Source organism: Ceratotherium simum, chromosome 13 (genome assembly GCF_057802395.1).
Source record: "Ceratotherium simum simum isolate JZ-2026a chromosome 13, ASM5780239v1, whole genome shotgun sequence".
In the NCBI taxonomy this organism is placed as follows: Eukaryota; Metazoa; Chordata; class Mammalia; order Perissodactyla; family Rhinocerotidae; genus Ceratotherium; species Ceratotherium simum.
The window spans coordinates 50,435,733-50,463,475 of NC_141912.1; the positions used below are offsets into that span (position 1 = coordinate 50,435,733).

Sequence of the window (27,743 nt, forward strand, 5' to 3'; positions counted from 1 at the left end):
CTCCAGCCAAGAAAAGAATGGCGCACGGAATCCGTTGAAAATACACACAAACAACCCTTAAAACGACAAATAGTACAGGCTGAGGTGTTCATACAGTGTTTAAGTTTCCAAATGTATTGGGCAAAATGATCAGAGAATATTGGAAATGGTCACTGTGGTGAGCTGACTTTTTCGTTCTACAGTGACAGAGGTACGGTTAAAAAAAAAAAAGTTGTGTAGACATCAACACAGAGAGATCACCCTTAAAATCCCCAAATACAGCTTTCAAAACACCCTCCTGCTGAACACACATGAATAGGAGCTTTTGTGTTTAAAAATCTCAGCAATGGTCTCCCTTTTAAAATCTACATAGAAAATGGGGGATTGTTGGCCCCCTGGTTTCTCATTATGAATTATAAAGACTTTAGTCAGTGGCTACGATAATTCATCATTTTCAATCTAGAGGTTTTAAAATGCATATACTTATATTAATCACACTGATCAACTCTCTCTCCTTTAAAAGCATGTTTAGAGTCTGTAGACTCTACGTGACCCAGGGGTGCTTATATAACTAAATGTGGGTGCCTGGGTGTAAATACGTGTTTATGATTTTTATAATATATATGTCTGTGGGTTGTATCTAACTCCTGTGTGTGTAATAATGTTTTTCTCTCTGCTGAGGCTTACTTCTCCAGCCTATTGTTTGAGACAACAGATATAAGTTGCGATGGGAGAGGAGCGTCGGATTTGGTGTGTATCCCCCATTTCCAATTATAGATGGATCATTACAGACAGCGGAGTCCTGAGAAGCCAGACATCTGCTCCTCACATGAATGCACTCACCTCCTAGAGATCAGGCTGCCATCATGCTCTGGAAGCTCGTGGAGAATGTCAAGTACGAAGATATCTATGAGGTGAGCCGACACCCCCAGATGCATCTTAGAGCTTTGCAGATAGAGAATTTGAGCTTCTTGACACCCCAACTGATATACATTTTTAAGCTATTTACTCGTAGATTTCCGGTCGGTTTTCTCAGCTTTCTCTAACTTTTAGAAAAGCTGGCTTGGGGAGACTTCGCTATTCTGAAAAAGGACTTTTAAGGTTGAAATCTGACTACTTTAACTTAGGAGATTTCTTTTTTTTTTTTTTTTCTTTCATTTTTCTTTCTCTCTTCCTCGCCTCCCTCCCTTTAGGCTCTGATGGGGAATGTGGTGCTACCGAATGTGGGCAGAGAAAATAGACTGATAAAGGCAGAGGCTCTGCTCGTTTTGAGTGTGAGCGAGAATTAGGATTTCAAGCCTCATTCGTAACAGACTCGGGCTTTTAATTTTTATTTTCAATAAAATTTCTGAAATCGATAACAAACGGATCCAAGTAGAGGATGGAAAATTAGGAGGGAGGTAGACAGATAGACAGATGGATAGATGGATTTCGATAGGGCAAAATCCAAGGGGCCGTAGCAGACAATTTTTTTTCTTTTTTTTCTTGCGTTTTGCATCTTTGAGGGTCACTGCGTCCAAACCACCCCATGCTTTGGCATTTTTAACGAAATTTTCTGCCCACGTTCAGTGCGCACTGTTCTCCAGCGCTGAGGCCAACGCAACTCGTCCTCGGGCTGGAGAAGTTGGCCGCAGCCCGGCGGGCGCCTGCCGCCTGCGGGCCGGGTCCGCTCGGGGCTCGGGCGCCGACTGGCGCGGCGGCGGTTGGCTCCGCGGCTCCCGGGCGAGGGGGGAGTCCGGGCGGGGCGCAGGGCGCGCGGCGGGGCGGGGAGGGGACGCCGGCGGAGGCCCGCGGAACCTCGCTCCGAGCGGAATGGCCTGGGAGACCTCGAATTAGACGCAAGGGGAAGGGAGGAAGCGAAGACTCGGAGGAGACGTCGAGGGAGGGAAGAAAGAAAGAAAAGCTTCGAGAAAGGCGAAAGGAAAGGCGAAGAGAAGTTAGGGAAGGGGGAAGGTCGAGGCTGGCGAGGCAGGCAATGGAGACTGTAAAGAGGAAAAGTTGGAGAGAGGAGGGAGGCAGGGAAACAAAGTCCCGGGCGGGGAGCGCGGGCAGCGCTCGGTCGGACGAAGCGGTGGCGGTGGGACGCACAGAGCCTCCCCAAACCGGCGGAAAACGCGACCCCGCCGCCCCGGGACGGCTCCGGAGAGCCCGGGGAGACCCGTCTGGCGGATACTAGGAACCGGCAACGCACAGAAGCGGCCAGCAGGCTCCTACCGACGCCGCTGGCCCAGTGCTACGGGAAGGATGGGGCTCCGAGGACCAGCCCGCGCGGGCCCCGCCGCCGCCGCCGCCGCCTGGCCGCGTCCCGCGGGCAGCGCCCAGCGCCCGCGCCCAGGGCCCCCAGCTCTGGCCAGCTCTGAATCCTAATTCGGGGCGGGGGGTTGAGAGAGAGAGAGAGACAGGGAGAGAGAAAGACAGAGAGAGGAGATTCGTCTTTCCGCGGAATGATGATTGGGGTTTTCCTTTCCTCTTTGTGGTTGTGTACTGACTGTAACGGAGAGCCGCGCCTCCGCCTGGTGGGGTTTGTTTCGGTTCGCCCTCCTTTTCTTTCTCTAACAGGCGGGATAATAGTAAAATCCAAGGCGCTAGAACTATCCTAAAGAATGTGAGCGCCTGGAGTGGGCATGACACTGGCGGGGATGGGGCCACGGTGCAAATAGCTCGGGGTGTTCTTAGAGGGATTTCAGTGGATTCTAAAAGTAAGGATAAAACTCGTTCTTTAATAATGAAAAGTAAACTGGCTAAATGGGAAAAGAGGGAGGGAGAGAACACAGAGGGAGGGAGAGCGGAGGAGGGAGGGGTGGAGTGGAAGAGGGGAAGAGAGAGGAGAATAAAGAGGGAGTGAGAGAGGAGACAGAGAGAGAGACAGAGAGAGAGAGAGACAGAGAATATTGCAGGTATTCCTGTCTACCTAAATTTTCTGCTCAAAAATATAGGAGAACCCGCAGCCCAGTGGAAGGAGCCTATTTAAGTCGGGAGGAAGGTTGAACTTTAACAGAAATGGCAGTCAGGCCAGTTGAACGGGTTCCTGAAACATCCAAAAAGGTTTTCTGTTGCCCCTGGCTTTGCCTGGAAAGGATAAGTTTAGCGTACTTGAAGATTGATTGCATGTATTTTAAATTGAGGTAAAAATCACAGGCTGTATGAGCACTGAAGAGGGCAGGGCTGCACAAGGCATGAAAAGCCCCCGTCTCGCCTCTGTCCTTCAATAAATAAGCATCATCTCCGATATTCAGTGAAAGTCCGCAAACTCACTGGAAACACCCGGGCCCACCGGTTCACTTTTCTCTCTCCTCCAAGTGACGAGGCGACGCCTTTTTATGCTGTTTTTAATATGCACACAAAGCACCTAGGCCAATCGATTCTTCCCATTAGGAAAGTCCCTCTCCAGGAACAAGGGCACCTACGTCCTGCACAAGCCCCCAGCGATGCTCTCCCTCGCTGCCTCGTCCAGGGGAGCAAGGGCTGCTTTACGCGCGTCCCCGGCTCAGTTAATTGAAGTTCTGCCTCTTTCCTGCTAAACTTTTTCCCCAGTCTGCCTTTGCCAGCCCCCTCGTCTGATTACATCTAGTAATTCTCCACTGAATGAACGTCATTTACAATAGTAGGGGAGCTCTGCGCTCGCTGCTGCTTCACGCTCCATTTGTCCTCCATTCTCCCTTTAAAGTACTCGTGTAATATTAATAGTCATGAATATCAATTATTATGAGGCGGTGTAGGCAAGCAGAGGGAGGAAGGGGCGCCCGAGCAGTCTGAGCCCAGCTTCGGGTGGAAGAGGACTGCGTCTGGAACCCCGAAGGACGGCAGGAGAAAAAAGGCCAAAAAGACAGCCAGAGACCGGGGAACAGCTCTGTCTGTGTGACAGGCATCGCCAATCTTGTTTGGGGGTGGGGGAGAGTAAGGTTTTTTTTTTTGTTTTTTTTTTTTTTTTTGATGGCTTGTCCTGGAAACACCTCAAGCTCGGCTCCTGTGTCCAGCTCGTTTCTCAGCTGGACTCCTTGATTGTTTTTTTTTTTTTAATCATTGTTTGATTTTGAGCAGTAACCAGGCTTTTTTTTCCAGATGTTAGTCCACACCTATTCATCCATGGTGAGTTTGGATTCACGTTGTACCAGAATTGCATGCTCCCTCCTCTCACTGTCTCTCTGTCTCTCCGTCTCTGTGTGTGTGTCTCACTCTGTCTCTGTCTTCCTTTGAGCGCCTTTGGCTTGGTAATTTAGCACCATAATTGGACGAGGCTGCAGCTGCTTCTCTGCATTGTGTGTTCGCCCTCTGAGCTCCATGAGTCAGCTGGGGAGGGGGGAGGCCGAACAGGAAAACTTTTTATTTGCCATTGCACTTTGGAAATTTAGGTGACTATTTCTCCAAAAAGAACCATGGGGACTTTACCATATCATTTCCACAGAGGACAGGGAGGAACTTATACATCCCTCTCATCACACACCTCCCCTTCTCCTTTCACTTGGTTTATCACTCCAGTTAGGACCAACAATGCGTTGTCTGGGCTTTTTTTTCCTTTCTGTCGACCAGGTCCTTCATTTTCACACCCTGGAGTATAATAGCATTAGATATAGAAAGGCAACCTTAGCTATAACTCCTGGGAACCACAACCCAACTTAACGTGGGCTCAGGATATGATTTTGAATGAGATCCATTTCAATCAAACACTATTTAAATTATTTAATTCCTCTTGGCAAGGGAGGGGTGACTGGGACCTCAGATCAGGCCGATTCCTCCGAGCTCCTGGAATTACCAGGTTGTCTGGAGAGGTCCTGGTCAGCCGCTGGGTTGCCAGTGAAGGCAGCAGTTGGTTTTGAACTGGAGGAACAGCACAGCAAATAGTATGAAGTTTTATTTGTGATGCTTTGGACCTCTGGAAGAGTTAGAAAAAATAGTTTAAAACGCCCAGAAGAGCAAATACCATCTGTAAGACTCCTGTATTTTTGAGGAATTGTAAGGAATTTCGAGTCCCCCTCCAGACACACAGCTACTCTACCCTCACCCCTTTTGCGCTTTGCGCTCTCAACGGAAGGCTCAGATGTTGGTTAAGTGGGTGATTCTCCCCATTTTCCGCCAAAGCCTCGCGTTTGAAATTGCTGAAATCATGTGCCCTCTGAGTCAACTTGGGAGGCTGTTTCAGATTCCTGCTTCCCCTGTCCCGGGAGGAACGTACGGAAGCCGGGCTTCTCCATTTGTCGCTTGTGTGTTTTTTTCTTCCCCTTCTCTCTCTGTCTCTCTCTCTCTTCCTCTCTCTCTCTCTCCCCCTCTCCCCGCTCCCAGGACCGGCACGATGGCGTCCCGAGCCACAGCTCGAGGCTCTCCCAGCTGGGCTCGGTGTCCCAAGGACCTTACTCGAGCGCCCCGCCGCTGTCCCACACCCCGTCGTCAGACTTCCAGCCGCCCTACTTCCCGCCCCCCTACCAGCCGCTCCCCTACCACCAGAGCCAGGACCCCTACTCGCACGTCAATGACCCCTACTCCCTGAACCCACTGCACCAGCCCCAGCAGCACCCCTGGGGACAACGGCAGCGGCAAGAAGTGGGTTCCGAAGCCGGCTCTCTCCTGCCCCAACCTCGGGCCGCCTTGCCCCAGCTCTCGGGCCTCGACCCCCGGAGGGACTACCACTCGGTCCGCCGGCCGGACGTGCTGCTGCATTCGGCGCACCACGGCCTGGACGCGGGCATGGGTGACAGCCTCTCGCTGCACGGCCTCGGCCATCCCGGAATGGAAGACGTCCAGGTAACCACAAACAAACAAACAAACAAACAAATGAAAAAGACAGTAAATACATAACGAATGCCCCGGGAGAGGGGAGGGGCGGGGGAGGGGCAGCTCTGTCTCCATTGGGGGAGGTAGTTTCCATCTTTAGAACAGGACCAGCGGGACACGACATAAATGTTTATGTGTATACGTGTATAGCGACTTCTGGAGGACCAATTATGAAAGCTAGAACCACTAGAAATGCAATCACGAAGGAGAAAAATATATATGTGTGTTTTGATAGTTTACGATCCTCCGAATCAAGGCTAGATGTTTTTGTCTTGCCTTAGCTACCGGACACCTTCCTATTCTCTTGCGCTTTGGGCGAGCAAGCTGCGTACCCTCCCCAAGCCACCCCCGTGAACGTCCCAAGTGGGCCTGGCCCGCTGACACGGCAGGTAAAGACCGGGTGCCTAGAGTCTGGGGCTGCAGCATGGAGGCACAGGGTCCTCTGTAGGCTCCAGAGGTTCCTACTAGATTTGCAAAGACTTTGTTAAGCATGACACTGCACCTTGGAAGAAAAACATTCGCTATGTTTGTCCAAGCCAGATCTTGCTTTGAATGTCCCATAAGCTGCAGAGCCCTTTTCCAAGATAATTGAGTTCCAGAGTCATCACCCTAGAAATGGAATATTTGTGAGGAGAGACCCGGAAACCCCTAATTCTGTTTGGGAGTCCATGAGGACACACACCATTTTGGAGATTGTTTTCACCTTTTGGTCCATTAGAGGATGGGGGAGCAACATTCTCCACATCCCTCTCCAGCCCTCCCCCTCCATTAATACTCTCCTCTCCTCTCCACCATCCCAGTTGAAGAGCCATCACGTGTTTATTTCTTAAAACAAAAGGCTCAAAACACTCCCCCACCCACCCACTATCCCATCTGCAACCTACACAATGGAGCCTGATTTGCTTGAAAATACTTGTTTAAACTAAACAAAGAAACATCAAAGAAATGATTTCTAAAAACTGTCTGGGTGATTCTGAGCAGGTCTCCTTTTGCTCCCTAATTTAAATACTCTCCACAAAAGATAAATATGGTTGAAAGGTATTTAACTGACACTTTGGTCTCATTGACATAGTTGTATATATTATGCATCATTTTAGACATATCTCTGAAGCACAGGAAAATGAAATGGGAAAGGGAAAAGGGTGCATGAATCCTTCTTTACCTTGCTGGGAAAAGAAAATGTATTTTGAACAGTTAAAATGTGGTGACAACATCAAATGCTGTCTGTGTGTAGTCTGTGATGGTTTATTGTTTTAAAGAAAATTCAGTTATTTATTATTTCCAAAAATGATGGAATCACCTGATTTGTGACTGGATTTACCCATAGTAATAAGAATGATGGTTTTGTGGATTTAACGGAGCTTGACTGTCCCTGTCTAGAGCTATTGCTTATTTCAGAATTTCATAAGAGAAAGGAAATATTTAATAGTTTTTTTTTAATACATTGGGGTAATATGTGTCTAGGGGCGAAGTTTTTAAATTAACCTTTCTGAGTATGGTTCAAAGTGCTAGATAATGAAAGTGGATCTACTCATCACCATTGCTGTTGGCAATGCTAACACCGGGCCGTGTCACCACCACCCTGCAGGCCGAGGGGCTCAGGCGGGAGAGCCCAGAAATTCCCCGGAAAGAGGGAACAGATTTCTTTGATTTTAGATTTTTTTAAAAGATAGACTTGTGAGGGGTTTTGAATGTTTGGCCAGATGCAAAGGGCGAGAGAAAAACAGGGCCAGGTCAGTGTGCATTGGGGAGAACACCGTTGTCACAGCGTCGTACGGCGGGCGGAGTTGTTGGGTCGGGAACACAGACGGAAGAGGCAGAGAGCGCCCAGAGGAGAGAAGGTGCAGGTCCTGGTCCTCGCATGCTCGCCGCTCCACCCCACCTCTGCCCTGTTCCTCCCCCAGCCGCATCCCAGCCCGTGGTCTGGCGAGGTGGGGAGGCCCCCGGGACCTTCTCTGGACGACCCTCAGCGCAAGGGATCGCGGGGGGGATACACCCCGCACCTATCCCAGGAGGGAAACAACCGGGGCAAGGACGATCTCTGTCTCTGCTGTGATGACAGGCCTCCTGAGGCCGGGGTGTGCTTGACTTGACACAGGGCAGGTGACAAAGAAAGGCAGGGGAGGAGGTGTACCTGGGAACAGAACAGCATCTGCTCTATCCGGTAGGATCCACTTCCGAGTTAGGGATCTGGAGCGCGGGGGGCCTAAAGTTACAGGAGCGGGTCGAGGTTTCTACATTCCTTGCACCACGCAATGAGTTGGCTGCTCCCACAAGTCTTTAAAAGGGACCAGAGAGTGCCTCGGCCTGGACCTCAGTCACTTGTTCGATCTCAGGGGCCTAGTGTGTGTTCTGGATCCCCTTTACCCCCAACCCAGCCAAGGACCAGACAGATCCCGAGGGCGCTGCGGAGGCGGGTGGGTCTCACAGCGAGGGGTACTCACCTGGCCGAGGGTTGGGGGGCGGGTGTGTGTGACCCAGACACACACACGCGGTGTCACCGCCCCGACCGTGAGAGAGGAGAAGGAGGAGAGCTAATTAACCAAATGCTTCTAATATTTTTTAAATGAAACTATAAAACGCTGTCAATTTCTATTTCAATTTACTCACAGGGGCTATTAAACTAGCAAATCGCTGTTTGGGTTCTGGGTATGCTACATTTCACCCATTGTGTGTGTGTGTGTGTGTGTGTGTGTGTGAGAGAGAGAGAGAGAGCGCGCGCGCACGAGCGAGCGGGGGGCAGTGCTAAAAACTCAGGAAAACAGCATCAGAAAGAAAGAATGAAATGACACCTAGTTTGGAGTTTGTTTAGTTGCCGCGAACACCTCTTTTCTTCTTCCCATCTTTGCTCTGTAACCTCTCATCACCTCTACCACCCACGAGTATAAACATAGAAAGATGTTGTCAACCCCCCCAACACACACACATACACACACACACACACTCAAACACACCCTAATGTCTTAAAGAAACCCCTAGTATCACTTTTAACTAAAGAAGTCTAGTAATTACGAGTCTGAGTTGTTTTTCTGCGCTTCCGCATGCAGTCCTAATTAAATCTTTACGATCCTCCCTGTGACGATTAAGCGCCAGCATGCTGCGTGAATATCCTGTACAAAAACCCAGCAGGCGGCCGTAATTAGATAGAAAATCAGACAAGAGCCTTCTCATTAACTACCACAAGTACCCCACGTCGCTGATGAGGCGTATATACATATTTACGTACCGACGTGAGGGTGAGGTGTGGGGGCGCACGGTCCTGGCCAGCGAGGTCGCGGGTCTGCCTGCCCAAGACACAGGCGACTTTTTGTGTCCTGCGTGGACGCATCGCCATTGTAGACACGTGAGCATAGAAAGGCGTGAATCGTGTGTGTGCGCGCGCGTGTGCGTGGTGGCGTCTCCTGAAGAGTTTCGAACAAGTTACATGAAGTATTTTTTTCAAAAAGCTTTTTACCATTTATTAAGATGTGTACGGCATGTTACAACGTGGAAAACGGTTCTTATGGAGAATAACTTTTTTCCTCACCCCTCTGAGAACAGGAGTGACTAGTAAAAACGAAAAGAAACAAATTAACACGCCCCCCTCCGTGATTAGATCCTCTCATTCTAACGTGCTGCTTGTTCGGGGTCGACAGTCTCTTCGCTGTGATGAACACACACCCTGTCTGGGGATGCAGCATGAGTGGGTGGGAGGTGCCATGAAAACACAACCTCACTCTCGACCCCTTTGCTTTTTACTACTCTGTAGTAGAGTGGGTGACAAATTGGTCCAAACTTAGATTTCTAAGGATCAAGGAAAGCAGCTGTACGTTTGGGAAAGACCTGGCATTTATCGTCATTGGAGGGGAGGGGGAGGAAACCCACTGCTTTTGGATGCCCTGGGATGCACAGCCAGAACTCTGTTCTCTGCTTCCTGACAGTGAGAAACTCATTCCAACAGCTATTTCCCTCAGAAGTGCTGCCAATACCCAGGGTTGAAACTTTCCTTCTCTGGGAGGAAACTGTGGCACAGAAGATGAATGCTCCTGGCCATTACCTAGGTGCTGACTGGGAGGATCCAGGCCTCTGTGTGTATCTGTGTGTCTGTAGTGATTGCCTTCCTAACAGGTGTGCTCCTTGCTGGGAAGCAGCAGCAGCAGGGTTGGGAGGGGGAGCAAATTGTGCAGGTTCCTCCGAGGGACTGTCGTTGTGTGTCAAGAAGTTCATAGCACACAGGGATGTGTATGGACTGCGGTGGGTGTGCGGTCCTGGCAGCGTGCAAACATGTTCCTGTGTGTTGCTGTTTGCATTCCATTCCAAATTGCTCAGACTTTAATTAAAATCCTATAATGTAAACTATTATGTATTTGTAAAATGACTCTGGGGTTAAGATGCAGTGGGATAGAAAACAGAAATTGCTCTTACTAATATTGGTGGAAATGTTTCAGCTGTTGCCAAGTTTTCACAATTCATAAGAGCAAATAATATAAAAGTTTATATGTCTATGTAATATCTATGTTTAACATAATAACTAAACCAGTACTACATCCCAGATGTCTCTCTCAGTTCCCTTTTTCCTCTTCCTCCATTGGAAGAATTTATAATTTGGGTGAATTTCATTTCTACGTAGATTTGGAGGTAATAATGATAATAATAAAACCTCCTTTTGTGAATTAATATAAATGGAAATAACAGAAACTCCAGTTTGGAATGACATGATTTATGTGCGCGATTCTTTAATATCCAGTCAATTTGAATAGTGATGTTTTTATATTCACAGTCAGTTGAAGATGCCAATAACAGCGGCATGAATCTATTGGACCAGTCTGTCATAAAAAAAGGTATGGATTATTCACCCGAAAAGTAAGCAAAGTTTTCCTGTGCATTCTTGTGTTTATGATGAGTTTTCACTTTGGGGGAATTCATTATTTTATAAGACACAAATGTTTGTTTGCAATCATAGGACAGCAGCTGTCTAGGTGAACATGCATGTTGGGAAGAAGAAAATGGTGGGGGGGGCAACCGCAGGCAGAACCCCGGATTCGAGAGACAGAGGGAGACTATTGCCATTTTTCTCATGGTATGTTTGGTAGCGATTCTAGAGACATCTTAAATAATGGAATACCGTCATGTATGGAACTGGCTGGGAAACACTGCTTTCAAAAATGTGCTGTAATTATTTCATTGATAACTGGAGTTTCCTGAGCTAAACCCTATGTCACTGAGACCGCTCCTTCTCTCCTTGTTTTTGTATTTGAATTTTTGGTGGTAATTTTGTTCCCAGTTCTCTGTGTTTTATGATTTGTTTCTTCTTATTATTTTTTTAAATTGTGCCAAATGTGTTGCTAAATATGCGCATCCTGAGAGGCTGAGACAGCCTATGCACGTTTCTAAATCTTCCTACATATGCATTCATGATTTAGTGTGACTGTGGAATCACCCCATACTGTTAAAGGGCATGTGATATTAACAAATGTTTGCAGTCTCTTGTACAGCTGTAAGCAAAATAATTAACTAATTAAACTAATTAAATGTAATTACAATAACTCATTTCGGGCGTATTGCAGCTGCTTAATTTTTCCCTCTCTCCTCTGACAGTCACTGGGTGAATGCCTGGCGATTAGTGTGGCTGCCAAGAGGCCCGAATGTCACTCACATGCCCCAAATTTAGGAGCTTGAATGTAAACACTGCAATCTTTAATTATCACAAGAACTGGTATTTGGAGATACAATTTTAACTACTGTAACCCTTTCTTACCAATGCTGGAAAAAGACATGTCCTTATGTTTGGTGTCAGCAATCCTTAGCTTCAGTCATTTACGATGCATGTGAACCACAACATTCTCAAAAACAGTTAAAAGAAAAAGATGTTTTGGAAAGTAACCTGGAGTCAAGCTGGTAGAGTAGGAAGACTGTGAAGTAAGAATTCCAAACAGGGTGAGGCAGTCTACATTTTCTTCTTTTGCAAATGCAGAAAAAGTAGTTTTGAGAGGTAGGAGGCGGGAGGGGGAAGCTGTATTTGAAATGATGCCATTTGGCTTTGGAATGTAATATCCTGAAGAAGAATAGTAAGGTTTGGGGCAAAACTATTTATTTTAAGTGTTGCTCCAAAGGTCTCTCCCTCTCTTCTTTAGATAGCATCATTTTGGTTTTTAATGCCAGCTTTTGGGTTTGCTCAGACACCCGGGGCTCTGTGCTTAGATTTGCAACTGTGCTGACAGCTCACTTTCACCATTTCCTCTTGGGTCTTCTCTTCTGGTTAATTGCTGGTTGATAGAGGGTAGGGGGGAGGAAGGGGGGGTGCTTCTCCATCCGCTTTTTTTCTTTTTTTGTTTTAGTTCCCCTTCCTTTTCGGGGAAAGCTAGAACCCCTTAGCCAGGGTTCTGTATTCTAGAAACAGCCTTTGGGCTGGCAGTGGGGCATGCCCCACAGATGACCAATCAGAAATGCTGTTAGTAGCCAAGCCAATAAAAATATTTGAAACTTAGCTTGCCTAGCAAAATGGAGCTGAAATGTTTTTAGGTGTGGGATGCTTTGGTTTCAGGGCTTGTAAATGTTTGTAGTGAAATGTGAATATTCATGTATCAGGGATTCTCCAGGAATAAATAAAAAGGAGAATATTGACTAAAGGTGCTGGTTCTGTTTTGGAAACATGGAGTACTTCTCATTGTCCCAAAAGTTTTTTTTTAAAGAATGTGTGGCTTAAAACATCTATGTGGCATCCCAGTCACTTTATTGATTTAGGCGGTGTGGTTTTGAATATGAAGTGTTAGGTCAACTCCATTATTTAATATTTCAGGTATTTGCTTTATTACTTGAAGAAAAGATCCTAATTCCATATTTTTATCTTTAGAGATCCACGGGCAAAATAAGAATAAGAGGTGGATTTACTTTTCTAGATTACTTCAAACCACTTAAAATAAGGCTACGGGTTCATTAGCTCCTTCCCTGCCCCCTGGTCTCCCATCTTCGTCCCCTCCCCCACCTTTATGAGGGATGTCTCCAAGAGATTAATTTCATAAAAGAGGAGGTGAGAAAGTTTTCTGAACTAAATATTCTAAATTTCAGCAACTGGCAGGGGACTCAGTTGCTTAATTTATTTTCTAATGGGCTTTTAGAGAGATTTTTAAAATTCTACCTCTAATAAAAGTGCAGCAACTGGCCGGGGTTCAGGTGTCTCTGCCTCTGTGTATATTGAAGCCAGAAGACTTCATCATAAAGGATCTATGTCTCTATGTCTCTCTCTCTAATTATGGAAGGGCTTCCTCCTAAAATTTAACCAGTCCAATTTTTCACCCTTGTTGATATCACCCATAGATTATAGGCTAGCTCTCTTGTTATGTTTGCTATCTGGGCTTAGCTGACATTTCTGAAGTAATTTAGTTAAGAGGAAATGAGTTGTTCCCAGTAGAGAGAGCAAACGAGTGGAGTGAAGGTAGCCAGCGTGATAAATGGCTCTTTCATTTGAAGATCTCCAGAGCTCGTTTACGGCTAATTTTCTGTATTGGCCCCCTTTGAGCTATTAATGCAATCGGCAGGGACCGTGGCCCCTCTCCTCTTAGCTGCCCCATTAGAGCTCCCATTAAGCCGTGCGGAGTCTCAACTCCATGGCGGGTGTGGGGGGGAGTAATGAAAGGTGCTTTTTAAACTCTCCTAATCTAAACCGGCAGAGGGTGGTTAATACGATTTGAAGGGGGCTGGTCAATGAGCAATCAATAAAGTAATAATGAGAAGGATTCGGTACATTAACAGTCTAAAAATCCAACGAGACATTAAAAAATCATTCTGAACTCTCAGTTCCATTAAGATTAGGAATCTGGGCTGGGAGGGGGTGGGGTGGTGCCCAGCTAATATAGCATCACTGTCACCATCCTACAGCCTAACTGAAAAAAGGCTCACCTAGGCTTTAAGAAGAAGTTTTTGGTGCAATCAGAGGCCAATATACAATTGGTTTCACACCTTAGCAGAAAACATGCTAGGATTTCTTGGAAAGGCTATCTCAGCTGGAGTCCAAGGTGCAAATGTTGTGACTGTGGGGCGTTTTTGTTGGTCTTAGGGATATCCTGTTTGGTTACTTTCAGTTCAGCCTCGGTTCTCTCCTACTTTTTTTTTCCATTAGTTCTGGCCCCTTCCCCACATAAACACTTTGATTGGTGTGGATTTTCTTGGGGTGTGGGGGATAAAGAAATTGCCAGTTTCAATGACAACGGGTTCTGTTGGGATTCTTCCTTCTGACCTAGAAGGTAAAAAGCAACACATCTGTCAGAGCCTCTGAAAGGGTGTGAGTTTCCTCTCAAAGGAAGAGGTTCACATTTCTAGAACTGACTTAGATCCAATAGGTATTTATTCAACTAGAGACTTTGAGATATATTCCAGCCTCTCAGGGAGTAATCAGAGTTCATAGAATTTCAAAGCTGGAAAGGTTAGACATTCTTCTCCAACCCCCACCTCCACGCCCCAGTATGGAAACTGAGACAGAAGATAAGTGACTTTCTCAAGGTCCCACATGTCAAGTTAGCGATAGGACCCAACTCAGTGTCCACCTTCTTAGACTTTGCCCCTAAAGGATGCCAACACTGGATGTCTGTAGTTTTTATGTTCCAGCTTTCTTTGTGGAATCCTTTCATTTTTCTTGCCAGGATTTCAGTGCTCACATTTATACACATGCTATATATACATATGGAATAACATTTAGCCTTCAGGTAGATGAGAAACAATGCAAGTATGAGGAAAGGGGTGCTCTGCTGGTAAGAATTATTTTAAGCAATGCTCAACCTCTTGTTGGTTTCCCAGTGTAGTTTACATATTTAAGTCTAAGCACCTTTCGGAGGTGCTTGAATTCAATACCCTTGAATCTAGCAGATGGTTTCATTTCTTTCCTTCTCCCCCACCAGCAGATCAGACCCACAGAGAGTCTGTTTCTAGTCAGACACAAAGATCTCAAAGCTACGATTTCCCACATAAATTTAAAGAGTACAGATTAAGAACTAGCCTATTAACACTTTGACTCTATATAGTCCACTAATGAATAATATTTTCTCTAATCAGTTTTCCTTCCTCTCTCTTAAATAACACTCCAGTCACTGTAATGAAATATTGATCGGTTTTTAAACCTTTTTTTCTCCCCAATATAAAAAGGGAGGGGAACAAGTTTTACATCCATAAGTTGGCCCATGCTATCCAACTGAGAACTGAAGAGAAAAAAAGAAAAAACCCAGTTTTAATGTATGCACAGAAAATTGTAAACATGTAAAGAACTGAAAGCTTCACGCTGAGTTTTGCCATGCTCCATTTCCTTACCATTTCCTGCTGTCGCTTTAAACCTATCTTCGTCATCTCTGGGTTCCGTGAGCAGGAACAGTGTGCTCATAATTACTAACAAATCAACCGGGCCCTGTTGCTCTCTGGGTTTATTGATAAGCTGGAGGAAAGCAGAAGGGAAAAGACAAAGAGAATAAACTATGGGGTTAATCAGCTGAGCTAAGCAGGTGTGAGAGGAAGGTGGATGAGAACAGTGCTATGGACTTAAAGGAAAGTTGGGATGAGAAATGTGTCGGGTCTGGTCTAGTCTAGGGGACCAATACTCGAATGGGAGAGAGGTTTAGAACCTGAGAATGAGAGAGTAGCAGGTGGGAACATGATTGATACTTAAATTAGAAAATGGAAATAAAATCTGAAGCAAGTCTGCTCAAATAGTCTGCGTCTTGGGGTGGGGGGGGAACTGCCCCCAGACAGCAGTGTGCTGACAGAAGCTGACTGGATTGGTGATATTTAGGTAATAATATATATGCAGAAAGGTACAGCCCACAGGAGGGAGCAATATACATTCCCCAAAGGAAACAGCTCTTGTCAGGTAAATCAGGCACTTAACAATAGTGAAATTAGAGGGCAGGTTATAAGGCATCTCTAAAGGCCTGGCTTTTCAAGAGATTTGGCATCTGGGACTGTGAGAAGCAGGTAAAATTACAATCCTCAGGAGATATTCGGTTATGCAGTATCCTGAACTTACTATTTTCAGCTTAGTGGGTTTTTTTTTCTGTCAAAATATTATTTCTAAATAGTATTTAAATATAAAAATGTTGCTGAGTATCAAAGATGAAATTTTTATACAATTTATTTCTATAGTTCATACCGTGTTAAAACTACAAAGGGCCATCTATATTTTGGGGAAACGCTTTTCCAAGGTTATCCAATGCCAATTCCCATGATCATAAATTATTTGTTTATAGTGTCTGAATATGAATCTGAAATGTGGAAATCAGGACTGCTGTGAAGAGTAAGATAGATTAAAATAGATGTGGATGTTGTATAAGAGAATTAAATGACAGGGTGTTCCTATCCCAATCACTGTCTATTAAGTGACTTGAACTCCATATTTTACTCAAATATAATGAATAGTCACACTTCGACTTTTCATTGGTTCACTCTGAAATGGGAGTTGCTTCACTGATGAGAATATGATGGGGGGAATCAGAAAGAGGAAAGCCTCCGTCTGTTGCTCCCCACTACCACCCTGGCAGTGCAGAAGATCCACTGGTATCTAACATCATTCATCTAGCCTGGGACAAGGTCTTGGATTCTGTAGACAGATCCAGAAATCCTAAAATGTCTTCTAAGAAGTAGCAAAAGGGAATGCTCAGTCCCTCGATCCGCCCCCCTAGGAAAGCCCTTTTCCACAAGGTGTTTGTAAAGGGCCAAACGCAATTCATAGTAAATAAAAGCTTTGGGACCTGCCTGGCTTTTAGGAGTCTCTAAAGATCCTCTGAATGCTGGAATCTGTGGTAGAGAGAATAAGCTGTTACAAAAATACTCAGTGTTGGTTAGTCTGTTCTAGACAGGGAAGTTATGCAACTTGTTTCACATATAGAGTTTGAGGCTCCAGATGGTAGAAAGACCATATCTTTCCCCTACCAGGATTCTAGGGTGAAAGAGTCTTTATTAAAGAGGAAGAATGGAAGCCTCCTTTTTCGTGCCAGATGCGTTTCAATAAATCCCCTGGACTAATGACCCACAAATACTGTTCGAAGATTTGAGGGCTTCATATCCCAGTGGAAGAAGCTAAGGTGTAGGGCAGGTCAGGAGGAGAAGTCACCTGCCCGGTGGCTTCTAGAGCCTGCAGAAAGAAAATGGGCTTCAGTGGTGTAGAAGTCCGAAGGAGCGAGACTGCCAAGGGACCTGGGAGGTTGACCATTTGCTGTTCCTCATTCCCAGCCCTCTGGTTCTCCTGAGCCCCGCCTCTTCCTGAGGTGCAGATGATACTGAAACACAATTAAACAGAGATACAGGCTGGAGAGAGGGAATAAGCCTGGGTAGCAGTGGCAACCAGCTGTCAGCTCTTATTAACTTCTGCATAAAACATACCTTGAGTGCGGTTTGTTATCAATTACTTGCCGAAATGAAACAACTGTGGCAAGGCAAGACCACCGCTCACATGAATTAGAGTGATTGGTTGATTGATCAGGGCACCTGTTGTAAATCATAACTGCTCCCAACAATCACCAGCCGGTGCTTTACGTTAATTTGTAAACAAAATTCATGTCACTGCGGAACTGCTCTCACTGGAGAGGAGCATTTGGGTTCATTTCTAAATGAATCTGTTGTTATGATGTAGGAAAGAATGGGAAATGAGCAGCTCCTTTGGGCTCAACTCCTCAGCTTAAGGGTATTACTTGGCTGTTCTTGGGCACAGTGTCTGATGGGGCCCAGCCTCCTAATCTTCTCCAGTGATGACCATAGATTTGGGTCCAATAGGAGAGGAGGGAAAGGTTCCCATAAGGACCATTGCTATCACCATTTTATATCATTGGTAGTGATAATCACCTTCAGGCTTCAGCACCAAATATGATTATTACTCTCAGTGGACAGATGAGGAAACTAAGATTCAGAGAGGTTCAGTGAGATGTCTAAGGTCACACAGCCAGCAGTGATGGAATAGGAGTCGCCAAACTCTGGGTTGCCTGTTTTCTTGATTTGTGTAGTGAGCGAGACAGTGGCAAGCAACACTCATATGTCTACACACGTGGGGTAAGTTTCCAGAGGAGTGATGGCTTTTCCATTTGTTTGTACACAGTGCTCTGAACGCACCGCAGCCCCACTGGAACAAACACTTCCTCCTCCAGCTTACCACTTGGCGCCCGTCCTGTGGACTCGCCCCTGCGCACGCACCGACACATTCTATCAGCCAGTCACCAGGATCGAAACCCGGTCACCTTTATGGCATATTTTTTTTCTCTCTAGTTCCGGTTCCTCCCAAATCTGTGACTTCTCTGATGATGAATAAAGATGGCTTCCTGGGAGGCATGTCCGTCAACACCGGAGAGGTGTTTTGCTCGGTCCCAGGCCGTTTGTCTCTGCTCAGTTCAACTTCAAAGTACAAAGTAACTGTGGGGGAAGTTCAGAGACGGCTTTCGCCCCCGGAATGCCTCAATGCGTCTCTCCTTGGCGGCGTCCTCAGAAGGTAAAACCCCACAAGCCATTCTTTATGGGGTGAGAGGAGAGGGCTCGCGCGGAAACCAACAAGTAGCCAGACGCGGTTGCCTAGCAACCGGGCGGTCGGGGAGAACCGGGTTCCCCACGTGCTCCGCCCGCGCATGCAACGCTGTCGCCCCGGGTCCCCCGCGCCGCTCGCTCCCCCGCCGGCGTCGCTGCACCGGGAAGCTTCCACTTCCCCTGGCCTGCGCCCGGCGCCCCGGTCCCCCCGACCCCGGGGACACCTCGAGGGTGTGATCTAGCCTGAGTGAGACCCAGAACCTGCACACGCTCATCTACACCAGAAGTTTCGTGGAGTAATTCCCTTCTTACCTGCACTGTACTGATATTTATTTTGTTTTAAAATGCAGTTGGCGGCCGAGTAAGTTGGTTACGCCCCACTAATGCCTTGTGCCCCGCGGTTTGAAAAACTCTGTTCTAGGCTTATGACCTCCTTTCTTCAGTAACACCACCACCAATAACAATGATGCCACATTAGAAATATTAATAGTTATTCCTTGGGGCCATTCAGATGCTATCCGATATTGGAGGAAGACAATCCATAGACTCCTTGTGGAAAATGGGAGGAGGTGGCTTTTATCATAAGATTTAAAGCCTCCCCCAAGGTCCCTGCCAACGCCTGAACCCTTGGGTAGTGTCCCTGATACGAAGGTGACATTGTATGAGATGAACTATTCAAGTTAGCCTATTTGGAAGTTGAAAATTCCTTTCTTTCCTAAAAGTGGCTGTGTGGAGAGTACGGCAAGAGAGGTCAGAGTACATGGGTTTTTTCCTATATTTTTGCTCAGACCTTAGCACCTACAGGGAGAGCCTTGGGAGGAGGTAAGGGTGTGACCCAGGGACTCTTCTCACTCTGAATGCTCTTGCTCTGCTCGACTTTGGGTCAGTTTTCAAGTGAGTGAGTCCTTTGAGCCCCAGAGTGGAAGTTTCTTTCAGTCACTCCCGGGCATTGAGTGTATGTGTGTAGAAAACTTGCTATGAGATTGAGATAATATAAAGTGCTTATCACATAACTAAACTCCCTAAAGTGTTAGTTTTACTGTTATTATGATTACCATCATCATTGGTGTCATGTTTCAGTCTCCCTTTACCCTTTTAACCCAACTCCATTTTATAGTGACTCTTGACCCCTTCCTCGAAAAGCCCACCTGTTGCAGCTAGTGCCTTCTCCTCTTAACCGTCCAGTTCTTTCCCTCTTCTCAGCAAGGTTGTGCGTGCCCAGCTTCTACTCAGCTAACTGGCTCCTTGACAAGGAAGGATCTTGTGTGTGTGCATGCACAACTTCTACCTTCTCTGGACCCACAGCCTATACCCTATTATTCCTATCTGGTATCATTTTTTCTTCTCGTGAGATAAAAAAAGAAAACAACTCAATTTTTTTTTTTAATGCTCTGTATTGCAGAAATTAAGCAAACCTCAGCAAACTATCAGCAAATAACCAAAAGGAAGGGGGGAAAATGTGCTCACCTCAAGTTAAAACCTCTTCAAGCTCCACTGGGCTTCAGATTGCTAAGTCTAAACTTTGTTTCAGGAACACTCTGAGGTTAATCAGAATGTTAATTCTTGCAATTTCAGAGCCAAATCGAAAAATGGGGGGCGATCTTTGCGAGAAAGGCTAGAAAAAATCGGTTTGAATTTACCCGCGGGCAGGCGCAAAGCAGCAAATGTCACGTTACTCACCTCCCTGGTGGAAGGTAAGCAAGATGTGTGGCCATTTCACGAAGTGGCTGAGCTTAACTGTCGGCTGAAGGCTGACATTTTACACGTTTCATGATTAACTGGAAATCATTGCAATTGTTGTGCCCTCATGAGCTAGATGTCAAGCGGCTGCTTGAGAGAAGTTCAAAGGTCCTTTTACTTAGAGGGAGCCGGCAATTGTAGAGAGGCCAAGGGACCTGTGTGAGGGTCCCTATGCTCTGAAGAGGGCTCAGGTCTAGCCTCCAAGCCGGTGCAGGGGTCACCTCTGCCGCCAGGTGCAGGACACAGTGTCTGAAACACCCTCTTGCAAGAGTAAATCTGTAAGCAGCAATCCATTCTGTACCCTTCTCCTTCCCAGATTTTACCTCTGAATCATCAGTAGTAGAAAATACATTGTCGATTTATGAAACTATTATTGCATTCATGACCCCTATTGGTTATTTTAAAACTCCTGTTACTCCCAGGGCCCTATCTCCTGCTGATTACCTGGGACTTATTGTTATTGAAATATAGCTTAATAAGGCCAATCATGCCTAGCAGAAAATTGGGGGTGGTGGTGAGGAAACATGGAGGGGAGTCACATATGACCTTCAATGTAGATTCATCAGTTGTGAATTAAAGGGCCATAATTATAACAAGCACATTCTAATTTTCTCATCGTTTTGGGGTTGGGGATGATATTTATGGTATGTAATAAATAGCATCTTCTACACAGTCTAGAATAAGAGGATCTGCAGTTGAATTTGTGAGATGGAGAAGGGATAGGAAATACAGCCAGGTAGTGGTCCTAACGAAGGAAGTTGTAGGCTTTTCTCTAGAGTCTAACATGTAGGTCTTGGTTTTCTCTTCTGTTTTTATGGATGTGATGTTATGACACTCCTGTGGGGAGTTGGTTTTTGAAGGAGAGGATCTTAGAATATTTAAGCAGCAACCATAAAGTCATCACATTTATAGGTACTGCACTTTGCCATCTTTAAGGCAACGTTGCCCGACCCAAACTTACCCTCCAGGGGCAGCAGTCACCAAATTTCTAGACCACACTTGTTAGCAGTTGACTCTCAGTCTGGGGGTTTTACTTTTTGCCCTTCGGAGAATTGCTAATATCACAATCCTCATTTTGAAAAGCAGTCAAGGTAGTCTCGGCCCAAGACAGGGATTTGGGTGGAGAAGGGAGGAAACTGGAAAATCCACTGAAATTCCAATATTTGGTTGGCAGTTTCCAATTTTATGAATTCTTGTAAGCACCATGCCTGAAGTCTTTTGTTGTTGCTATGATAATGATGATTAAAAGGAAGTCATGCTCCTTAAAAATAATGAAGCTATGGGATAATTCAACATATCCCTTTTTCATGTTCAGGATCTTCCCTTGAACCCCTAATGCTGTGCTTTAAAGAGTAATAGTGCTTTATTGGAAAGGGGTTTCCACATAAGCTGCGAACTCTCAGATGTCCAGGTTTTCTATAGCTGCTATGTCATCTTTGTGCAGTAGAAAGTTCTTAAGTAGGAGGCTGATGACAGGAACCTCTGAAGAGTAGAAACCTGAAACCTAACTAGCAGGAAACTGACAAGGAGAATAAATATTTCATTGCTGGATAGAAATAATTGTTCCATATATGAGTAGTCATATATGAATTCCAAATATGTTTTACACATATTTTTAAAATATATGTGGACATATGCAGACATGAATTTATGTTTGTATATACTAGTTATTAATAAGAGATTTTTTCTAATACAATTATAGGAAGATACAAAAGATAATACAAAAGATAGGAGGACTTTTAAATTTTATTTAAAGCAAGTGTAACAGATGCTTTAAAAAGAAGGGGAGAATGTGGCTTGAGTATCCAGCCAGCTGTCTATGTGCAGTTGTAAGGTGGCTCTTGACTACATCAGCCCACCTTTCCCTTAAGACAAACTATGGGGTGTGGAAGACTTGAAGCTATTCAGGGGATGTCTAGCTAGGACTTGGCTGGAAGGATGATCAGGGAAAGGCTGGAAAGAGTGTCAGGAGCAAAGTTCGTTCCATCAACTTTAATTTCGGCCTGAGAATCATTTTTACTTTGAACATCTGTCTCACCTTTGCTTTTGCCCCCAACAGTTGGCCTCTTCTGTAGATAATAACAGAGTTGACCAGGGAGCATCTCCTGCCCTGGGATGATTAGGAACCGGGTGCTGATTATGACCTCTGCTGCTGTCTTTTCAGGAGAAGCTGTTCACTTAGCTCGGGATTTTGGGTACATATGCGAAACGGAGTTTCCCGCCAAAGCTGTTTCTGAGTATTTGAACCGGCAGCACACGGACCCCAGTGACCTGCACTCCCGAAAGAATATGCTGCTGGCCACCAAGTGAGTGTCCCAGACCCTCGGCCCTCATGCCTGACTCCTACCCTGCTGAGCCACCTCGCTTGGGAGGAGGTGGGGGGGGGAGTGGCAATGCCCACCTCCTTTGTGGGCCAGGGAAGGAGCTCAGTGGTAGAAGCAGCATATGCACACGCACACGCAGCTTATCGATTGCTGGCTAGGAAGCCCTCCCAGCTCCACCCGGCTTCTCCTCCATCCCCAGACCCCCAGAGTTGATTATGGGCTATGGGTTTGTCTCCACCTCTTCTGCTCTATTTCCAAGCTTCTGGGGAGGATGGCTTTCTTAATCAGAATCCAGGCTTTTTATAGTTCTCTTCCCCAACCCTGGGGATGGCAGGAAGATCTTTTCCGGATGGGTCCTTGTTCGAGTCCTTCCCTGGGTCCCTAGGTGCATATTCCTGCCCAGATTTCACATCTCCCTGTCACATCCACACGGCCACGTGTGCTTGCTCAGGGTGTCTATATGTCACCGACGTGTACCCATCTCTACCCACAGCTCTAATTACCCTCTTTCCAACGTTGCTGTTTGGCATCTTCCACAGACACAAAATTTACTACAACTCCAGAGGGACAATAGTAAATCTCTGGCTAAATTTAGGTCTAGAGCTCATTTGAACTTTTACAGTGGGTTTTCTATTTATTTGATTTACTCCTGTCTTTGGCTTCGGTGTCATATTGTTGGTGTTTTATGGCCGGCTCAGGCCTGCAGTGGGCGGCGCTGCGTGCACCCGCACGTTTCTCTCACAGGCGCGGCCCAAACAGCGGCGCTCATTTATTTAGCGCTCGAGGACGGGTTTGTTCCGTTGACAGCGTAATTTAAAGAAATATATGGAAGGCTGAAAAATCATTTGCTCAAATTTGTCCAGATGTTTTTGAGACGTGATTGGAATTTGATTGCCCCTTTCCGCAGGGTCAAAAAATATTAATGTCCCAGAACTTTAATTGCTTACAGACCCTGGTTTGGGCTTTGAAGATTTAAAATGTTTGACTCTAAGCATTTGTTCTCCCGGGTTCAGAATTTCCTTTTTGGCACTTTGGTAATGAGTACAAACTTAAGGAAAGACTTTAAGCATCTCTTCCAACGATCAAAACCTGGCACCCACCCTCTTTTTAGAAGGTTTTCCTCTGATGTACCAACTAGCAATATAATAGATCTTTGTCAGTAAACTGCCCTCCTACCCCTTGCCCTGGTGTCTGGTGGCGGGGGACCTATTGGTGCTTTATAAAAGAGTAAAGGTACTTTGGGGAAAAAATAAAGCCAAAGTGTATAAATTAAATAACAGGATTCCACAAACGACTCTGTCATTCCCCTAAGGAATGCTTGTAACTTCCCCCCTTGAAGCCTGTGGTTTCTCTTAGGCCAGCACTTATTAACCTGGGGTGAGTGTCGGAATCACCTGGGGAGCTTTTTCAAGACATTTACTCGTGGACCTAGCCCCAAACCCCCTGAATTGGAATCAGCAGGGGGTGGAGGCCAGGATGTGTGCACTTGAACCCCACAGGTGATTCTGAGGTACCTCTGGCTTAAGAACTGGCCTATTTAGGTCAAAACTGTTACCTCTTTCTTCCTGGCTGTGAAGAGGTATGTGTGCATTTCAAATGGAGAACTAGTAGAGAGATGGTAGAGAGAGGATGCCTGTTCGTGCTCTCTACCCACCAGTCTTAAAACCAGAAACCTTTCAGCTGCTGCAGGTGAGGGAGGAGGAGGTATTCTCCATCTAATTTAACCATTACTCCTCCTGGGAGTAATCCCCTAGGAAAGGATTCGGCAGGGTCCCTCACATTGGCCTCCAGGTACCTGCACTGTTTACCTGTTGGCCAGGCCAGGTGTCACCAAGTGTCAGGCCATCCCAGGGGGGCCTGGGACTGGCGTTCTGTAGGTTTTCTTTTCTCACAGCCTGGGTGGAGGCAGGCTGACAGGAGAAGTGGGCCAGTCTGTGAAAGGCTGTGGCTTTGGGATGTCATGCTTCTGACCACCAGCAGAAGCAAGCCATTGGACCTTCCGAGTGAAACCCCTCCTGTCCACCTCCTATATTAACAATTGTTAGGCACGCAGGATTTCTAAGGCTGGGAGATTCCTCTAAATTGTAGGTGCCTTGAGGAAATAAAAACCTTCAACAAATAAAAAATCTATCCTCCCCAGTGTCTTAACCATCTACCTTTAGGTTTTATTTAAACAATGTGGGAATCCTTTTATATTGACAACAATCCTGTTGTACAAAGATTTTCAGTAGCCTACACTTAAAAGAAAGAAAGAAAAAAAGGGAAGAATACCTCCATCCCCCAATACTGCAGGTAAACAGGTTTTTGCTTTGAATGGAATCAGCATTCTCTCCTGGAATAAATAGTTGCTTGCCCTGGGCCATGCAAGGCTCCAGCAATCTGCTTCTGTGCCTGGGACAGGCTTGTGGCCAGGGGCCTAAGTCGTTCAGGGCTTTCGCAGCCTGATCACCAAGAGGTTGGAGAGGCAGGGGAGAGGAGGGGAAAGGGCTTTGAAAAGAACTGCCAAGTAAGAGCTAAACATTACTGAATATTCAAAATCAAACACTAAAGCCAAGCGGATTTCCCAAAGCAGAGTCCACACGGTCCTGGAATGAAGTGGGGAAGACTGGAAGGAGGAAAAAGGCAAGGCTTTGGGATGGAAGCGGTGCATAACCTCCCCACCCCCGCTTTCCTTCCAGTCCCAGCTGCTCTAGAAAGGAGAGCGCCGGGAAAGGAAACAGAGCGGAATCGCCCACATTAGCCGCGCACCTCGGCTCTACGGTAACCCGGCGCCTCTGGGCTTGTGTGAGCGGTTCCTTTCTAATGCCAATGACAACAACGAGGGTGATTTTTTGTTCCTCTCCCGACCCTTTGCAGGCAACTTTGTAAAGAATTTACGGATCTGCTGGCGCAGGACCGGACGCCGATCGGGAACAGCCGGCCCAGCCCCATCCTGGAGCCGGGGATCCAGAGCTGTCTCACGCACTTCAGCCTCATCACGCACGGCTTCGGCGCCCCGGCCATTTGCGCCGCGCTCACGGCCCTGCAGAACTATCTCACCGAGGCGCTCAAAGGCATGGACAAGATGTTCTTGAACAACACCACCACTAACAGGCACACGTCTGGGGAAGGCCCAGGTAGTAAAACTGGCGACAAGGAGGAGAAACACAGGAAATGAAAAATTAAAAAAAAAAAAAAAAAAGGAAAAATGTTTTAAATACAAAAGGAAAACAGAAAAAGTTTAATTTTAGCTTTAAAATATTGGATTGGCTTTGGAAGAATTATATTAGGTAGAATACACATACAATCAAAAAATTTTAAAAAAGCTAAATAACTAAAAAAAACTGAGGCGTACAACGGAGCGACAATTTCGGTTCTCAGTGTCTATTTCAAGATACACTTGGAGACAACCGTCCGGATTTTCCACTTCGGTTCTTTCGAGCTTAGTACTGATAATAAAAGAAAACCATGATTTTTTTTTTCCCTTTGGAAAATAAAAATAAGACTAAACATGAGAAAACGCTAACTTATTGGAAGAAAATCGGATAAACATTGTTGGTGTCAGTGCTTTGAGAGCTGGTTGACTGAGGCGCACGAACTTTTTAATTTTTAATATTTTTTTAGGAAACTCTCGCAGTCCCCGCCCTTCCACCTCACCGCCCCCCTCCCCCAGCCACCCTTTTCTACGTTGCCCTCCCTTCCTCGAGCTGTCACGGGAATCTTCCGGGATGCAAATGAGTGTGGTTGGCCCCGGTGCGTGGTGTTTCGGTCCCCTCGGTGCCCCCGCCCCGCCCTGCGTTCTTAACTCACCGGTGCCCAGCTCCCGGGCCGTTTGCATAATTAGGGAGGGCGAGGGCGAGGGCGAGGGCGAGGGCGGGCGGGGCGGGAGGCCCGCGGAGGTGCAGGCGGTGGCTGCAGCTTGGGGTGCCGGCCGGCCTAGCAGAGGCTCCCGCGGCTGAGGAAAATCTGAACCAATAAGTTGATTCAGACTCATCATCAGTTCCTTTGAGAAATGTTAACTAGTTCCCAGCCTTGCCAGCATCTGCATACAGAGAATCTTGCATTTGTTATAATATTTGTGTCATCTGCCAATTTTAAGAACAATAGTAAAAAAACACAATATGAATACGTTGATTAGTATGTAATTCCTTCGGAGGGGTATGTACCATTTCATTCTCTTCTGTTTTCCAAAGCTTTGCCCGCATGGTTTATGAGCTTCTTCAAAGAGGACTTGGGCTTCCTACACAATCTATAAGGTACAGAGAAAAAAAAAAAAATCCGATCCCTTTTTAATCAAAGCCTGTGTGTCAGAATTCTGCAGGTGCACTTCTTTAAAGAAGCTCAAAGAGAATAATTTAGAAAGTGGCCAATAAGAGATTGAAGCAGCTTTGAGTCCAGTTGCTAACAGATACCTCAACACGGAATTCCGGGGGAGGTGGGGAGCTGCAAAATGAATTTTAAGGGAGAAGAGTAAGGGTTCTTGGAGCTCAATACTTTAACAATTTTGCCCTGCCTTTAAAATGGATTCCATTTCCGTGGGCTCTTTGGCGATTACTGTTTTAGCGGAGAAAGGAGCAGCTTTGCGAGTGGTCGTGGGGAGGAGGGTGCTGCAAGCTCCCGTGTTTCAGCAACAATTGCTTTCTTACAAGATGCTTTATGAATGAGGCTTTTTTTTTTCTCCCAGACGTGCACTTGTTTTAGCATATAATGGTAAAATAATGCAAAGTGAAAGGATGTATTTCAGCTCTGAGTTTTCCCGTCTGGATACACTGGGACTGTTCCCAGTGGATAGTTTCATGCATTTAATATCTCTCACTTGCGCTTCATCTGAGCATTATCATGAATGGAACCCGTTGTCCTCACCCTCCCAAAAGCAGTGAGAAATCCTCCCGGGTGGGGTAGGTGAGGCAGGTCTCTAAATTTAGTGTGTCCGTACATGCACCTCTTTATACAAAGTAGACATTAGGACCTTTGCAACATCCCCTCAAGATAAAGATCCAGATGTCTCTTCTGCAGGATTTAGGGTTAGGACCCACTAGGACTCCCAGTTCTGCCGCCTGGGATGATCCTTGGCCTCGGAGGGAGGTTGGAGGGTTGGGGTTTAGGAATCTGCTGAGAGCTTTATGCTGACATTTTTATGGGGGAGGGAGTTAGGGAGCTGGTTTCAGGTCCCCCGGAGGGCCCAAGCAACGGTTAATGTCACACGCCAGTCCATCTACCGCCAGCTCCTTTGGGGGCCTCTGCGCATGCAGGGCTCAGCCCTAGACGAGTTGAAGGCGTGCAAAGGCCGGGAACTAGACCTTATGGAGAGCGTAGACACGCCGTCTCCCCCAGCTCAGAAGCCTGCGCCTTTGTCCGAGGGCCTGGCCTCTTGCATTAGATGTATTCTGATTGCAAAAGGCCGGGAGAAACCACACTGAAAACGATCGTCTCCTTTCCTTGCAGGGCAACGCGCCCCACGCGTGTGACGTGCGAGAGACGCGA

The 27,743-nt window shown here is 46.3% G+C and overlaps 1 protein-coding gene across 1 annotated transcript; it reads left to right on the forward strand.

Annotated features, from left to right (window-relative positions):
• The first annotated feature begins 2,223 nt into the window (after nucleotides 1-2,223).
• Nucleotides 2,224-26,126, forward strand: TFAP2B (transcription factor AP-2 beta). The gene is made up of 7 exons (XM_087437832.1): nucleotides 2,224-2,328; nucleotides 5,260-5,718; nucleotides 10,508-10,568; nucleotides 17,965-18,184; nucleotides 19,792-19,910; nucleotides 22,121-22,262; nucleotides 25,137-26,126. The coding sequence occupies exons 1-7, from the start codon at nucleotides 2,224-2,226 to the stop codon at nucleotides 25,435-25,437; spliced, it is 1,407 nt and encodes a 468-aa protein (XP_087293958.1). The 3' UTR covers nucleotides 25,438-26,126.
• The last annotated feature ends 1,617 nt before the right edge of the window (nucleotides 26,127-27,743 follow it).

What these genes read in the sequence shown, in the direction of transcription:
- TFAP2B (XM_087437832.1), top strand. Translation starts at nt 2,224, where the DNA reads ATGGGGCTCCGAGGACCAGCCCGCGCGGGCCCCGCCGCCGCCGCCGCC. An exon ending in GCCCAGGGCCCCCAGCTCTG is followed by an intron (nt 2,329 to 5,259) that starts GCCAGCTCTGAA and finishes CCCCGCTCCCAG; the next exon opens with GACCGGCACGATGGCGTCCC. An exon ending in CTTGGCGGCGTCCTCAGAAG is followed by an intron (nt 18,185 to 19,791) that starts GTAAAACCCCAC and finishes TTGCAATTTCAG; the next exon opens with AGCCAAATCGAAAAATGGGG.